The 17,266-nt window shown below is 39.3% G+C and overlaps 1 protein-coding gene across 1 annotated transcript; it reads right to left on the bottom strand.

Annotated features, from left to right (window-relative positions):
- Positions 1 to 614: 614 nt before the first annotated feature.
- On the bottom strand, positions 615 to 15,643 carry LOC145322919 (uncharacterized). The gene is made up of 10 exons (XM_080165279.1): positions 15,616 to 15,643; positions 15,099 to 15,163; positions 14,621 to 14,746; positions 14,506 to 14,560; positions 7,014 to 7,133; positions 1,952 to 2,016; positions 1,737 to 1,874; positions 1,427 to 1,469; positions 977 to 1,093; positions 615 to 792 (listed from the first exon to the last, which is right to left on the bottom strand). Exons 2-10 carry the CDS (start codon positions 15,160 to 15,162, stop codon positions 699 to 701), a joined length of 822 nt encoding a protein of 273 aa, XP_080021405.1. The 5' UTR covers position 15,163; positions 15,616 to 15,643; the 3' UTR covers positions 615 to 698.
- Positions 15,644 to 17,266: the final 1,623 nt, after the last annotated feature.

The following is a 17,266-nucleotide window of genomic DNA, read 5'->3' as shown; positions in this document are numbered from 1 at the left end:
CTAGAGTTTATGACAATTCCAACGGTATGCGTAACATTTTTCTACTATTAACACAAGCCACACAATTTGATTTTTAAAATGTACGCATTTTTGCACACTCTTTAAATTGGTCATGATTCAAAAATCTTCCAAAAATAGGTTTTTTGGAAAAACCGGTTTTTAAGGCATAATTTGTAGAAAATCGCTAAATATTTTTTACTTATACAAAACTCCCTAACCCAATGAAGAAATTAAGATGTAGATTATTAATTTCTGTCAATTGCAAGTGGGTTATATTAAGCAATACTTTTGTATTGGTGATAAAATTAATTTTGATGTGAATTTTAATTTTTTTATATTTGTGTGGCTTCCCTGTAAGCAATATTGTTACATTTTAGGAATTTGCAAGAGACAAAAAAAAAACAAGAAATAATTTGATAATTATATTTCAAATATTTTTACATTCTAAATTTATATATGAAAATATAGATGACAAGGAAACGACTTTTTAGTAATTTAGAAAAAAAAATTAAATTTGGTTTTTAAATAATTTGGAATTTTAATACATGAAGCTTACGATTTTCAGAATATATAGAATACATTTTAAAAGAATAAAATCTCATGAATAAAAATTATAATATAAATTAGAAATAAAATTTAAAGTATGCTGTAAATATCATGATATGATATTAACTAAACTTGAGAGATGATCCACATATTCAACAGTTTTTTTTACAGGCATTAGCAGCCGATTCCATACAATCAAAATTATCAGCTAATCCATAATAAGAACAGATCGATTGCATAGGTCCCCTAAAATATTCTCAGGATGAAATCAAAAATTAAAACTTTTATATTTTTTTAATATAAGTATTATGTTTGATATAATGAGTTTTAATTGTAAAACCCAATTTCATTTTATCTATAAATATGAAATATTGTTGAATTTCTTACCTCCTTGGAGAGGAAAATGCACAATTAAAATAATTTTACTTACACACATCCAGCCTCATCATAAGGATTAGTGTTATCTGTACAAAAGTAGTTTTTTCCTAAGTCATGACAGAAGGTGTTGTTTTGTCCGGCAGCACGGCATACTTCGGGTATTGATCGTCTATAACAAAAAACATAAATCTAGGAAACTAACATAAGAGATATGTAAAGTTGTTCATTATTAAAAATTTTGAAATTAAGTTTACCACCATGGCACTGCTTTTTAAGTAAAAAGTTGCATAATTTTGTCATTTTAATGGTCAGAAATTTTGTAACTGTATCTTTCATACAATTAAAACGAGTGGCATAATAACTTTACTTTCGGGAGCTTTGCCCCCCCCCCCCCCCCCACCCCACAATGATACAACAATAGCTGACTAAAAACGTTTGCACTTTTGTTATATATATTTTTTGCAGGGATTATTTTGTAAGAATGTAATTTTTTAATACTTACAAACAACAATTAACAACAGGTCGCTGGGGAAGGCCTGATCTTTCTAAAAAATAGCAAATTTTATATTGTTTGACCCTATACAAGTGTCTGTGGCTTTGGATCTCTGTCTGTTCTGTTTGTCTGTACCGAGGGTTCTCACTAATCTCTCAACCCCCCCCCCCCAAAAAAAAAAAAAAACCCTAAACAAACAAACTTTATGGTATTTTAAAAACAAGTTGGAGGAGGGTGGCAACTTTGCCCTTTTATCCCCTTTCTGATCTACAAAAGGTATTTCTTAGGGGCATGCTATTTAAAATTAAAAATATTTTACCTCGAAGTATGCACAATTTAGCTATCTGGATAAAATTTGACGTCATACAGTTTTTATTCTCCCTGCAAATCTTTTGGCATTCTTCTAGAGACTTGGCAAAAACAACCTTGGTTCCACCAAACACTCTTTGGCTTTCCACTAAATCAATTCAAATACTTTTACTTCTTTTATTACATATCAAAAGTTTAATAAATGTTGATATTTAAAATACTAACCTTTAGATAAGATCAACATTACTACAAAAGCACTAATAGTAGATGAAATCCAAAACTTTGCCATTCTGACATAAAAAAAAGTTAAAATTATGTTTAATAAATGACAAATAAAATCTAAACAAAGGGCATCCTGACTCCCTAAATAATATTTTTATGAATCAACGAAGTTACAAATATAAGAACAGACTAACAGCCATGTACAAGTACATGAATATTATTAAGCAAAATAAAAAGAACTTACCTTGAATTAGCCTTTGCTGATTGAGAAAAACAACTGATGTATAATTCAATAGCATATCGATATTTTAACAAATATACAAGTGTAAATTATAAGAAAGGAAAAAAAGAGTACATAAATTATCTCGATCCTATAAGATTATTATTAATTATAAACTGGATGCTAATCAGCCACCTATAGTTAGACTCAGCTAAGAAATTCAACCCTAACGGTTTCTTTCGGACATTCAGCCATACCCTTTAATTATAGAGTAGCTACACATCTAAAAGATATACAGTAATATACACAATGTAAAATGTTTATAAATCAAAATTTATGTATTATAATTGCAACTTGTGCTATAGGCGTACTAAACATTTTAAATATTGCATGGATTTGCATTACTATTATTCTGTCATAAAAGAACATAATCAAATATTTAAATTCTTAATTTTTGCATATCAAGCAGATCTTAACGCATTGTAAAATAAATCATGTGCACCAATAATTCGCTGGATGTTGACTGTTCCAAATTAAACTTGTGGGTTTGAGCTTGGTTATTTTCTCTCATTTGATGATCTATATGTTTTTACTTTTTTTTCAGTGCGGTTAAAAAAATATCAATTGGATTAGAAATGGTACAGATCCATACCAAAATTACTCAAAAATTAATTCCAATTTTGTAAGCCCAGGAACTTGGCCTCTTAAAGTTAAAAAGCTTATGTTTTTTTTTATTTATGCGATAAATAACCCTTCTTCTTTTTTGACAAATTTGATTTTTGTTTATTATACTTTCAATGAAATCTAAATAAAGTCTAGCAGTCCAAATAACTATATTTGTTAATCAATTGACAATTAAAGTTTAAGCTTTTAAAATATGATATAAACAATGAATATTTGTGTAATAACTTAATTTTTTATAAAATTTTGTACATATTTTAGTATTTTTCATAAAATGAAATACACAAGTGCAAAAATGTCAATTTTTATATTACACAACTACAAAAAGATTTATATCTTTAACCCTTAACGGTCGGTTTTTTCTATCTCATTTTCTGTGTGTGAAAGATAAAGAACCCAAACTGCGTGACTTTTTAAGTATGGGTATGACACATAACTAAGAGTTGAAATTTTTTGAATACCTTCATCCTGGCGGGCACAGGATGCCAGCAAACTTGGCAGGGTCATCCAGGTAAAGAGAAAAATATTTTTTGTCTAAAATATCCTCTTGTAGTACATCCTTATATAAAATACAGGTGTTCAAGTCACTTTCAGTCTCCAGGTATGATCCTGCAGGTCCTGATCCTCCAGGTCTCCAGAAATCTTTAAAAGGCTCCTGTGGCCGCAATTTTTGACTTCAAATTTTAAACTTAAGCTTTTCTTACATGTCTACATAACGTATTAAAATTTCATAAAGATCTGCTGCCGTTTTCCCGTCCACCGCCGACTACGTCGGCTGGCAGCTGCCAAGTACAGCTGCGGCCGCTGAAATTTATATTTTGATATTTCTTATGTAAAATTTACATAAAGATAAACATTTTCTGGAAAAAAATTGTTCTTCTAGCTTCAAAAAAAAGAAAATTACAGCCGTTTGAAAATATTAAGTAAAAAAAGACCTAAAAACAAAGGTTGTTAAATAAAAGGGTGAAGGAAGCGAAAATTGACTTAGACTTATAAAAGGTCGGAAATTCATTATCAAACAGGGGACTTGCACAAAAAAAAATTTGCCCTCTAGCTCAAATAGGAACTGAGATAATAGGGGGGGGGGGGGGCGTTGACTGATTAAAGTGCGGCAAGGGGCCCGACTGTAAAGGGTTAAATGAATGTGCATTTTTATTTTTCCTTTGATTAATCTTATTTTATTCATTTTTTCATAGAAACAAATAAGTACCTAGAAATATCTACGTAAAATGTCACAGAAAATAAACTATAGGGAAATGATAAAATAGTTAAAAGCTGAATAGCTCAGAAATGAATAAATCCAAGATGAATTTAATAGTGTCTAACCATAACTTAACTTTAGCTAAAGATTATTGAGTTTGCTTAAAAGCCTTGAATCTTTATTGCTGAAAATTTTTTATAAAAATTCACTATAGGATTTGATTATTAATATTTCTTTATTTTCTTATGCTTTCCTATCTTATGACTAGACTTGGCTACGCTGCTAAAAGCCTCTAGAGGCACTTTGGTCAACCACCCCTGAATTTGTAATTGTAGTTTTAACAAGGATGACAACATCCATAAAAGCCAAGCACATTTAAAAACGGAAAAGCAGTAACACAGTTGCGCCGCCTAGATAGACTTTGAATTTTTGGTATCCTTGATGATTTCTATTGGGAGGGTTGATGTAGATCCTGTTACTTTTATAAAGCATAAGGACTTGCGGTACGCCCCAATAGGCCTCTAGTAGCACCTTGATTGGGGAGGGAGGGGTGTCAACCCAATTTATATTTTAGATTTTTTTAAAAGTAAGTTATAACCCTTCCAAAAGACAATCTACCCTATACAGGAGAACCATATTGGTTAAGTGCTTAGCAAGATCCTTTGGTACAGACAAACAGACAGAGATTCTTTTTAATTTATTATAGGGATATTATTATATAAGATACACTCAACTCAAAAGAAAATTTGCTCATTATTCAAATTCAGAAAATCATACATATTTTCTATACGCGCCTGTTTTGGACCAAGGCATTTTCTCTGTTCTGACTGTTTATGTCGAGCACCTACCATTGCAGTTGGAACCAATTTTAACACCTTTAGTTATGATGCAGTTTTAGTCCTTAATTTAAACCTATCGCCTACCCGACAACGATTAATTTCAGTCACAAAAAGTAAGAAATAAGGCATACAACAACAAAAATTTTACATGTTGCTTAGAATAAAATACTTTTATATATTTATTGTTATGCAACTGTTTTTTTTTTTTAAATATTTTTTTATTGAAATGTCATTCACATGGATTTACATAATAGCAAATAAATACATAAATATATTATAATTTCTTAAATAATTATCTATCTTTTAATCATATGTTGGTCTTTATATTAAGGGATGCTTAATAAATATAGAAAAGGTATAAGCAAATTGACTATTGACTCTAAGGGCGTGGGGACGCTTTGGGTACAAGTCCTCTCCACGTCACCATTGGTCATTTTCTGCATTCTAAATTGCAATGTAAAGCTCTCAATCGCCTAGGGTATCAAGACAACCAATCCTTTGATTGCACGGCCTTTGTCTGTAAAGTACTAAGTGTGCATGGTACTGAGTTGCGCCTGTTTTGGGCCAATGTATTCCCCCTACTCTTACTATTAATGTTGCTCACTTGACAGTAGCAGTAGCAGTAGGAGTAGGAACCAGTTTTAACGTCTTATGACATGATGTTAAGCAAAGACTCGAACCTATCACCTCCCTGACTACGAGCGAGTGCTCTACGTGTTGAGCCACAATCATGAACTACTTAACATTTTGTAACAGAAAAAAATATTTCATAGTTTTCAACAAGTTATGCCTAAAAATAGGTGCCTTTAAAAATCTTGGAACAATGACAAAATAAAACGGTATGCAAAAAAAATGTACTTATTTTAAAATTCAAACTGCACAGCTTGTGTAATAGTAGAAAAATGTTATGCATAACGTTAGAATCATCATAAGCTCTAGTTTTTGGAAATTTAAGAAACCTTTTTGTGATATTTAAAGTTTAGGAGCTAAGTTGAAAAATGTGAGAAAGGTTGAAAAGTTTTAAGTTAGTTGGAACATTTTACCACATAGCACCTATACTATATGTGGCACAGTGTATTAATTTGTAGTAATTTGGGAAGCATTCTTTTAGTGTGCTTTCCATATAATATATAGATTTAGAGATACTTGTTAAATTATTCCTAAATTCTATAGAAATTTCCATTAGAATGTATAATGTTAATCAAGAGTTACTTAGCTTTCAAAATCCCTGATAATCCAGAAAATACGGACAAACTATAATTGTAGCATTGCTTTGTTTACCAATTTTGAAGTATGTCTGTCATTTTAACAATTAGGGGCTGTAAATGTATTATTCAAATTTATAGTTTAGTTTAACTAGGTAGGTTAGTTTTGTGTTTGGTCATTTCAACATAGGTAATTATAAAAAAAACCAGTCATATTGTATTTTAAAAGAAGGCTATCGGCTATCGAGGAACTTAATCAAAGGTATCAAATAAAACAAAGATGATTTCAGGATTGTATTTCAAATATTGGGTTACATATTCCAAAATTTAATATGTATGAAATAAAACATACTTATAATTTATACAGAAAATATGAAAGTAAAATTTTGCAAGGCTAAATTGGAGAAAGAATAGATATAATACTACCATATAGTGTTTAAAAAAAGATTTTAGGGAAAAATTTGATCTTTATTTATATTATTAAAAGTATGCCATACATATTTAACATTAAAGTGTAGTTTTATTTTAGTCCACAAGATTTAAAACAGCTGTTCCATATCAGATTCATTTGATAATGACTACATGGTTTGTCACCTTGGATAGTTGCACAAAGCCGTTGCAATGCACTCCTACGGTAATTTTTTTATTATTTTAATATCAGAATACTAAAACTAATATTTTAAAACATTTCATAATTCATTCTATGTATTTATCTGCTTTTGTACATATCGTCACTTTCGTCTAATTGAAAATAATATGAATTTTCTGCATAGGATAGAAAAATTGTAAAGATTTCAATCTGTAAAATATATTTATTTTTTAAATTGAAATTTAAAGTATCAAAATGAGAGACATTTAGTAAGATTGACGAGTATTTGTTGCAGAATTCATTGAACTATTATTAAAAAGAAAGTCTTACATGCAACCACTGGACTTATTTGGATTAGACAAATCTTCTGAACAATTAGCATCACCACGTTGTTTGCATATCATTTGGACGGTTGGTGAGATTCCGCTGCAAAAGGAGTTTACTGCATCACTATAAATTAAATAGTTATTAATTTTGAAAAATATAGATATCTTTTAAATAGAGATAATCTAGAGACATACTCTCTAAATCAGTCAATATGATAACAGTGGAGGTTTAAATTGCGTTGAGATTTTGGTAGGTAAGGGCAACATTGTTTCATTTCGTATGCATAATGAGTATGCTATTGTGGTATCCGCCGAGGATAAATGGCAGACACCGGAGTTCAATTAGATTACGGCAGTGTGACAGACGTGAACACCTTACTATAGAGAAGCTACGCTTCTCTAGCTTTCACTAGATAATGATCAACATCTATTTTCAGTTGTCACTTTATTGAAGGTTTAAAAGATACTGAAGCTATATACAACAAACAATAATTACATGGATAGGAATAAATAATCATAACATAAAAGCATAAATAATACATATACAATGGTCAGTTTGGGCAATAATGATCCCCCATCCCTGAAAAGGGTGGGGGAGAATTAAGAATACAGTTAACCATAATAAACATGACAGATTCAATCATTAATTCTAAGCGTAGGGAGGGGGTCACTAGACCCCTTCCCCAGGACTCGGGGGAGGGCCATTGACCCTCCACCGAACCCCAGATCAGGGGTGCCATAGGCATGGCTCACGGTTGCCGAATACCACAACTCTCCCCTCGGAAGGCTGGGAGGTGGCTTCCCTACCAGACTTCCGACAGTGGTTGAGGCCTTCGGTCCGCTCCTTAGGGCTAAAATATATACAAACGATAATGATTCAATGGAATCCTAGTGGTGAGTATCTTCTTAGGGTTGATGGGCTCCCAATGTGGGATAGAAGGCAGAGGCTGGCTTGGGTTGGACACGTTGGTCAGCGCCGGCAGGTATCAGGTTTGCTGGTGGCACAGTTGTTGCTGGAACAGTCAGCAGTGGGGCCTGCTGGTTGTTGTTGGCAGCGGCTGGGGCACTGGCTGCCAGGTTGATCGTCTGAGCAGCGGCCTGTCCTCCTGAGGGGCCGCGGGGTCTGCCAGAGGGCGGTCCTGGCCTACCTGGGCGGTCATGCCTGCTGTCAGTTGATTTCATAGACACCATTTCCTCGGCTGCTTCCCTGCCGATGGGAATGGCATCCCAGTCCACTGAAAAGTCCCGGGACTTGGCATGGTTGAGCCTGGCTCTAGCCAGCGCTTTCCTATATAAAGCTGGATGGTACAGGAACACTTGTGATATCGCATTCAGGGCTGCCCGGACTCCTCCCTGTGCTGCTGCCAGGGAAATGATGGTTAGGTCCCCCAGCAGTTTGAGGATCAACAACAGCAAACACAGTATGGCTGCGCCATCTCCCCACTCGTGGATGGCTTGTCTAAATCCAGCCCAGACATCCAGGGCTGCCTCTCCTTCCTCCGCCAGTCGGTCAATATTGTAGGACACTATCCCATGGTCTCCTGTGGCCGAACAGCTGCCTTGCTGAACGCAGGAGCCATAGGATAGGCCGGTCAGCATGGCACTCTTGTATGCTGGGAACGCCAGCAGTTGTTGCCAGTCGTTCAACTCAGCCTGCGAATACAAGCCACCTGAACTGAAGTCATCTAAGGGTTCTGTCAACAACTGCTTAGGCGTATCCAGCGGGGGTGGCCTCTTCTTGGGAGCGGGGGTTAACTCTATCCAGCCTTCCTCCGCGTGCACAGTCAGGGGGTAGGTGGAGGAGCAGGGAATCTTGGTGGCGTGTTCACTGTATACCCGTGTCACAGCGTCTACAAAACCTGTGGGCTCTACTGGCACTTTGTCCCAACACTCCTTGTGTTCGCGGACAACGTACTTGTGACGTTGGCAGGTCAGCTGCAGCAGGATGTCTCCCCTCAGTACCGAGAACGTGCTCCCCTGGACACGCACCGGGTGGGCCGGGTCTAGTTGCTGGAGCTTCCAGCAGTTGGCCGCTACTTCTTCTGCTGCGGTGCTTTTCATGCGCGTTTCCAGGGTAAACCCAATATAACCTGCATGTATCTGTGCTTGAAGGGGAACGTCAACATCCCTGGCCGACACTCTGGGCAGCGCAGCCGCGGCTGAGTCAGCTGCCACGAACAACGCTGGATGGTTTGTGGCATGGGCCTCGAAGTCGCAGTTCACAATCGAGGTGGGGTTGGTCATGTTGATGAAAAACTGGGCCTGATGGTCAACCAGATATGCATCCATCACCAGGCTGGGCTGGAGGCTGCGGATCAGCCTCAAGGGGCAATCTCTTCCCAGGTGGTCCCACACGTAGGTTGCTTCCCCAGTGATGCAGGACAGCTCAGAATGGGGACACTCTAGGGTCAGGTGGTCAGACTGGGACTCCACCCGTCCATCCTCCACCACATAGGTCTCCTCCTTGACCAGCAGCCGTCGCTCCTGGAGCACTAATTCGTTGCGGTATAGCTGGCCCTCGAAGTGGACGTCCTCCCCCTCGCAACCCACCCCCTCGGGGCTGTTGACGAGGGCGCCCACCATATCAATGGTGAAGAACAGGGGATGGTTCAGCTGGAACGTCAGTGGCTGGGTCTTGCCTGGCAACGTGTAGACTCGGTTCCTGGCCAGGTCTCGGCACGCTTCTGGGTCTATCTTGGTTGGCCTCATGAGGGTGGGGACCGAGGTCACCTTGAGGTGACCCCATACCCCACACCTGAATGTCCACTGGGACACGGTGAGCTGACAACTGTACCCAGTGGTTTCCCTCACCTTGACTTGCTGCAGGACGTGTACTTCATGGCCCAGGGGCACCTCCTGGTGTAGGGGCTCCGTGTTACACATCTTTTCTTTATTGTAAGACGTGACATGGGTGGGGTTGGCACAGTCCCACCCCACCAGGACGTAGCTGGTTGTAGGCCACACGGCTGCCAGCAGGAGGCCCCACAGGACCATCCACCAATGGGAGAGGCTTCCAGGCAACCATCTTCCTCGTACACGCGGCTGGGGATCTTCAGCTCTGGTCACGGCTGCTTCTTGGGACTGGACACGGCTGGGCTGCTCCTGGCTAGATACAAGTTTCCATTGAGCGTTATCTGTATGCGGCCGAGGCACCCCGATACCCTCCCCAATGACAGACTGGCAAGCGACTGGCACTTGCCTGGGTGTCGGCTCCCCTAGCCCTAAGTGCTCCCTTCCCTTGTCCAAAGCATGCCCAGTGGCATGGGGCTGAAGTGCATGTGGCACAGGCTCGCCCTTACTCACTTCCCTCCCCTGCCCTAGGAACTCAGGTGCATGTGGCACAGGCAAGTCCTTATTTTCCCAAATTTCAATCTCCCCAGCCTCTGGTGCAGGGGGCACAGGCAAGGCTGGGTTTTTACAATATCTTGGATACAACACATTTAACAAATTCAACTTATCCTGATGTTGAGCAGCTGGGTTCCCTTGGCTGGCAGGGGGCTCTGGATGGCATGTAGCTGGGCTCTCCCTGCAGGCTGGTGGCGCTGGCTGACTGGGGGTGACGGGTGTCACCCCTTCCTCTGGGACCGCTGGCTCGTTCCAGGACTCAGGTCTCTCGGTGGCGGCGACGGTTGTCGCCCCAGACATCAGGTTGGAGGCTGGCTCGTTCCAGGATCCAGGTATCTCGGTGGCGGCGACGGTTGTCGCCCCAGGCACCAGGTGGGAGGCGCTGGATAGCACCCCCCCATCATCCCAGGTGGCGACGCCGGGTGGCGTCCCATACATCGATGCAGAGGCGCTGGCTAGCACCTCCTGCCTCTCTCGTTCGGCGGCTGCCAGGAACTCCCCATACACCGTCTCAGGGACGCTGGGCAGCGCCCCTCCACTCTTGCTGGGTAGGCTCAGTCGGGCAGGTTCCATCATGTTGAGGCTAAAAGGCTGGGGCCTCAGCACCTCTGGCTCGGCTATGTTGTTGGGCTGTATCAGCTCTGGTCCCAGATGGTTAAGACTGAAGCCTAGGCCAACCCGGTTGGGTTCAGCCGCGCCGCCCAGTACGTTGATCCTAGCTGGGACAGTCCCAAACTGCGGCATCCCATCGGCTCGGTCCGCAGCTCTGGGGGCGGCTGCTTGCTGTGGTGGTGCTGGGGGCGCGCTCCCTTCCATGTGGGCCACTCTGCTGGGCTTCCCTGGAGGGGCACCCTTGTCGGCGGTGCGCCTGCGGCTGGCTACCTGGGCCCAGTCAGCTCTACAATCGGCCGCCGTGTGACCGTCATAGTGGCAACGCTCACACTTGGCAGAACGGTCACGGCGTGGCTGGGTGCGTCTCTCCTCTAGGCTAACTTCCACAGGCGTTGGGCAGTCTCGAGCTCGGTGGCCTCTCCCCTGGCAGCGGTAGCAGCGGCCTGGAACCTTGTCATCTGGAGCGACCTTCCCCATCTGGTGGAGACCCGGAGCCAAGGAGCCAATCTCCATTGGCTCCGACTCGTCATATTGGGGCAACTGGATGCAGGCAGATCCAGTCAGCCCGTCGGTCGAGTCCACTAAGCACACACCTTCCTTCAGTTGCTTAGTGACCATGGTCACGGTGAACATGGCCTTACGAGTGTACTCAGGTACACTCGTAATTTCATGGTTCATCATGAGGCGTTTTACATTGGCATTACGAATTCCACGATTTAATTCGTCCACCAACAACTCAAGATCCTCATGGTTGTAGGCGTCCCTATACAAGGCGCACTTAGTTGATATGTACGCTTGTATAGGTTCTGTCGAGTGTTGCTTGTAATCCCTAAACGCTTGTTTAAGCGTTTGGGATTCAAAAGCAGGGCGAAATAGCAATTCACACTCGGTCTTGACCTGTTCGTAGGTCAAGGCTTGGCCTGCCTCGCCAAACAGATGGGACGCCATTTCCGCCGCTTGCCCTACCAGTGACAGTAGGAGGGCGTTGCGGCGGTTGAGGGAATCATGAGGTGGCACGCGGTAAGCCGCCCATGACATCTCGAGTCTGCGGATATGTGCCGACCAGGATTGCTTGGGCGGCCCTCTAAACTCCGGCAGATTGCTCAGCATCAGCTTGCGGTACTCGGCTGGGGCCGGCTGAGGGTCATCCTGGAGCCATCCTGGGGCTTGGTCACCTCCTGGGGCTTGATGCTGGTCCATTGGGTCAACGGTGCAACGGCGGGCACAAAGTTATACAGTACTAAAATTAATGGTTTGTCACTTGAGGCTTCCTAGCCTAACAGCCAACACTGTTTGTATCACTAGGTTGGGAGTTTAGTTGCAAAGATATAACTTAGCTGTACTTATCACTAGTTAGGTGTTGAGGTTGTAGGGTAGGCTGGTAGAGGTAGATAGATGTTGAGGGTCTGAACTGCTGTCAGGAACTGATTGGGTTTTCCTTTATCACACTAGAGCTAGAAGGAAAGAAGCTTGTAATTCTGTATTTGCTAAAAATACCCCTGTTAAATGCTATGGAGTAGCTCCGCTCCGGTGTGAGTGTGTGTGTGTGTGTGTGCGTGGAATCTCCTGTCCTTGTAACGCGCGTCCGCGCCGTCAAATCCGCGCACACGGGGAAAACGCGCTCTCACCCCTCAACTCGCTCTCTCATTGGTCCGCTTCGTCCGTTGGATTTATGATATTTTCCGCACTCTGTTGCGCTACCCGTGAATGGCGCTCTGTGTGTCCGATCGCTAGCCCCACACTACAGACGGACTTAGTCTAGTGTGGGTAGGAAGGGGGAAGCGCGTGAGGGGACGGGGGTAACTCCGTCCGTTCCCCCTGTGAGGGAGGGGGGTAACTGTGTGCTGGTGTAATAGGGCCTTTTCTTCTTAATCCTAGGCTTATCTATTATATCATCCTGATTGTATTTGCCTTCAATGGAGAGGGGCTCCTCCCTTTCCCTTGGAATAAGGGGTGTATTGTTGTTGTGCTGTGGGCTTGAGATGTTTTGATTGTATATCAGGGTCTTGATTATATTACATCTAGCTTCTATTTTTGTCCTTATCACAATTGCATAACAGATTTGTTTACCAACTCTGTTCTATTTTTAGCTGTTATCACAATACACAATAATCCAAGCCTGTTCTATTCTTAGATTTATCACAACACAACAATTTGTTTGCCAAGCTTTGCTCATAAATCTATTGTTTGGCCATCACACCAGGGTGGTAATCCCTGCAATGTAACATAATATCTGTTTTTCTAGATGGGTGGCTGCGTTGTAGCTTCTCAGGATACTCGGAGTTGACGTAGTTTTTCTCTGTTCTGGTGCACTACACTCGTATGTTAGCTCGCAGCTTGCAGCTATGTGGCATGTTTCAGCCTATCGGCGGCAGGGAATGTCCCGTCCTGCTAGCGCCGCTGATCCAAATCCGGCTGATGGCGGCAGGGAATGTCCCGTCCTGCTAGCGCCACTGGTTCGGATCCTGCTATTTCTTGCAGTAAAGTTGGCCTATTTCCAGCCGTTTACACTTATTTGGCTTGTTTCAGCCGGTCCGCAGGCCTGTTTCAGCCCTTTTGGCGCTCAATTCTCCGTTAGATATCAGCGCTGCTCGCGGTTATTCGTCAAATTTCGCTGTCTCGCTTCCACAACTGCCGGATGCAGAGTTAAACTTTGCTGTCCAGGGTGGGTAATTCAGGTTGCTTGCGTCAGTTTTGCCAGATTCACTGCTGGGAGTACCTTAGCCTCAGATGCGCGTCTGCTCTACACTTGTGGTTCGCCGTAATCTCACACAGCTGTCACCAAAGTTGTGGTATCCGCCGAGGATAAATGGCAGACACCGGAGTTCAATTAGATTACGGCAGTGTGACAGACGTGAACACCTTACTATAGAGAAGCTACGCTTCTCTAGCTTTCACTAGATAATGATCAACATCTATTTTCAGTTGTCACTTTATTGAAGGTTTAAAAGATACTGAAGCTATATACAACAAACAATAATTACATGGATAGGAATAAATAATCATAACATAAAAGCATAAATAATACATATACAATGGTCAGTTTGGGCAATAATGATCCCCCATCCCTGAAAAGGGTGGGGGAGAATTAAGAATACAGTTAACCATAATAAACATGACAGATTCAATCATTAATTCTAAGCGTAGGGAGGGGGTCACTAGACCCCTTCCCCAGGACTCGGGGGAGGGCCATTGACCCTCCACCGAACCCCAGATCAGGGGTGCCATAGGCATGGCTCACGGTTGCCGAATACCACACTATAATTACCAAATTCTCAAGATTAGGCTTTCCTTTGGTAAATTATATCGTGTAAAATTTATTTACTTATATAGTGTGAATCACTTGCCATAGCCTATTAAAGTTAGCTATGAATAGTTAGATGCCTTAAGATAAAGTCCTCGACTTAACTCAAAAAATAAATAATGGTGTTTGTCTGATTTGGAATCCCTTTTTAGGTTTAACAAATGCGGGGTCATATGCATCATCTAGTTATATTATGTCTGATATCTTTTACTACCCCAACAGAAAAATTACTTACTAACAGCAAGGTTCCACATAAGCAGCAGTAGGTCGATTTTTTCCAACTGATTTTACTAATATCATAAAAAAAATTAATATGAATATAATGAAATGACAAATTAAGATAGTTTTACCTGTAAATAGGCATCTCTTTATTTTCTCCTGGAACCTAGATCCCCGACATTCTTTATTCTCAGAGCATAGCTTATCACATTCTTCTTTTGATACGGCAAAAACAGATTTGCCTCTTTGGCATTCCACTAGAAATAAATTATTTTTATTTAAATATAAATGTAGTAAAACTTTATTGTATTTAAAAATATTATGTATTTTTTGCTGTAATTGATACCTTTCTGCTCTGATATGTTTCTAAATTATTATATCAATATTTAATAACATTTTAAAATTTGTAATGTTTACTTTCTTTGTCCATAAATGGAACTGAGAAGAGAATATTTTTATATAGAAGGTTTGCCATGTGATCACTTATTGCCAGAATATTTGGAATACCCATTCCAGCATGTACAATTTTACGAAAATACAAAAAAAATAAATATCATCTAATTCCCATAAGCAGATATTTCATTTGATGTTGATATTGAAGATAATAACCTTTAGATAAAATCAGCACTAGTACAAACGCACTGACAGCAGTAGATTTCCAAATCTTATCCATTCTACAGTAAAAAAAAAATGCCTTATAACTGTAATAATCAAATTTGTATTGTACTTTTTAAATATGAAAATAATTTTCTTGTTTTTCTTTCATAAAAATCATTGTTTACACAGAGAACAACGCCCTCCCCCCTTTTAAAATAAATCTTATGAAATTGGAAGAGACAACCATCAAACCGTGGGGGGGGGGGGGGGGATGTACTCAAATTTTCAAAATTCAAAAAAAAATTTTAAGAGAATAATAAAAATAGTCCCCTAAATATTTTTTATGCTCAAAAATTGGTATAGTTGTCACAGATTAGGAATTAAATACTAGAGCACCTATTTCCACAACTTTGCTGAAGTAACTATAAAACGATTCTATATAGTTAGAGCAGGGGGGGGGGGGGAGGAATCCCCTAGAGGCTAGGCTGAAGCTAATAATAATTTTATAAAGTAAATTTAGATAACTTACCTTGAATTGTCCTTACTAATAGTGGGAAACAACTGATAGATCAGTTAAAAGCATTACAATATATAAACAAGTGTAAATTATTTCTAGGGAAGACAAAATACGTAAATTTATTATCTCCTATATAATCAATACTAGAGTTGGCTCAATATAACTATATCGCTATTGGCTAGTTTTCTATAAGTACATAAATATTTATCTATTTCTCAATAAATCAATTTTCCTCCCTCGCCATTACTATCTAAAAGAAAGAATTAAATATTTATTAATTTGAATGTTTTTAAAATTATTTTTTCAATTATATTTTTTTCACATTACCATCACCAAAGGGTTAATATTATTAAATTTTAGTTTTAATATTTTGACACAAAGGAAGTGTCATCACAATCGAATTCTTTTAAAATACAGTTTTCTTAGATTTACTCTATTATGAACGTATATTTTTTATTTATGAAAAAAGGATTAAATACTTCAATGTAATTCAAATATCTACATGAAGTGAAAAACTTAATTCATTCCATAAACAAATAGAATAAAGGTCTTATCACTTTTGTCAATGAGAGTTTAATGAGGATTATTGGAGCACTATGAGTTTTAAACACTTTACCATTGGAAGACTCGAGCTCATTTATAGACATTTATTTCCTAAATAGATCCGTCATGGATCTTGATGCAATAAAGCAGGCTGTTTTGTAAATGTTAAAAATTGGAAGATTTCATTAAATAAAAGTAATCGCAAATATACTTAGTAATAAATAAGGAGACTGCAGAAACAAAACTAATGGTGTCTGACAGTTTTTGTGGTATCAATTAATTTGTGGTCTATCCTAACACACATCTTGACAAACAGTATTAATTATATATACTAATAATGATGAAATATGGAATGGCTTTGTAGATCTGAACTTTTTATGGGTCAGTTAATTTGCTTTTGGTCTTTCTGGTAGCTTCTGCTCTGAGAAACAATTAGGCTGTGATTAAAAAACTCGTCTAAGCAACAAAGCGAACCACCACCAGCTAGTACATTTGAACAAATATTATATTTCATTAAATGCACTGTAAATCCCGTTTTAGGACTCGAACTTCAATAAATAACAATAATTTGTTTTAGGTATTCTAAGTGACTAAGCTTTCTGGGAGGAAAAATTTACTTGTAAAATTTAAAATATTTAAACTTACTAAATCATCAAATCTTAGATTGTAGAAATTTTTAGATTTTAGATTGTCCTAAACAATGCCCCCCCCCCCCCTATTAAAGTTATGAAAAATTAAACACAGCATTCTTATGCTATTAATACTTAGGTTATAATTTAAATTGAAAAATGTATTATAATCGATATATATAAAATAATCTAAAAGTAAAGAAACATTTAAGATTACCTAAGATACACAGATGCAACAATTGTTTATTAATTCTAAGAATATTTGCGTCAATTGCATTTTTTAGCATTTCTTTTCATGCCTTATTCAATAGGAAGGCAGAATCTTTTATATTGCCAAAACATACTACTACAACCAATTAATTTGTGAGAGGTGAGGGGGTTGTAAGTCCCTTGGTTTTAAATAAAGGACAATCTTGGAATAGAAAACTATTTTAACATGGTAACACTAGCAACATCTTTTTTGAGGGAAGGGGAAGGTAAAAATCTCAAAA

This window comes from Acartia tonsa, chromosome 6, assembly GCF_053477335.1.
Source record: "Acartia tonsa isolate MP-2025a chromosome 6, ASM5347733v1, whole genome shotgun sequence".
Lineage (NCBI taxonomy): Eukaryota > Metazoa > Arthropoda > Copepoda > Calanoida > Acartiidae > Acartia > Acartia tonsa.
This window is presented reverse-complemented; position numbering and strand designations above follow the sequence as displayed.

Excerpts from the sequence above, each read along its gene's own strand:
- LOC145322919 (XM_080165279.1), bottom strand. The coding sequence starts at position 15,162 with ATGGATAAGATTTGGAAATCTACTGCTGTCAGTGCGTTTGTACTAGTG. Across the intron at positions 7,134-14,505 it reads TATGTGGAACCTTGCTGTTA|TGATGCAGTAAACTCCTTTT; the intron begins GTAAGTAATTTT and ends TTTAATTTATAG. Across the intron at positions 1,875-1,951 it reads AATGTTGATCTTATCTAAAG|TGGAAAGCCAAAGAGTGTTT; the intron begins GTTAGTATTTTA and ends GAATTGATTTAG.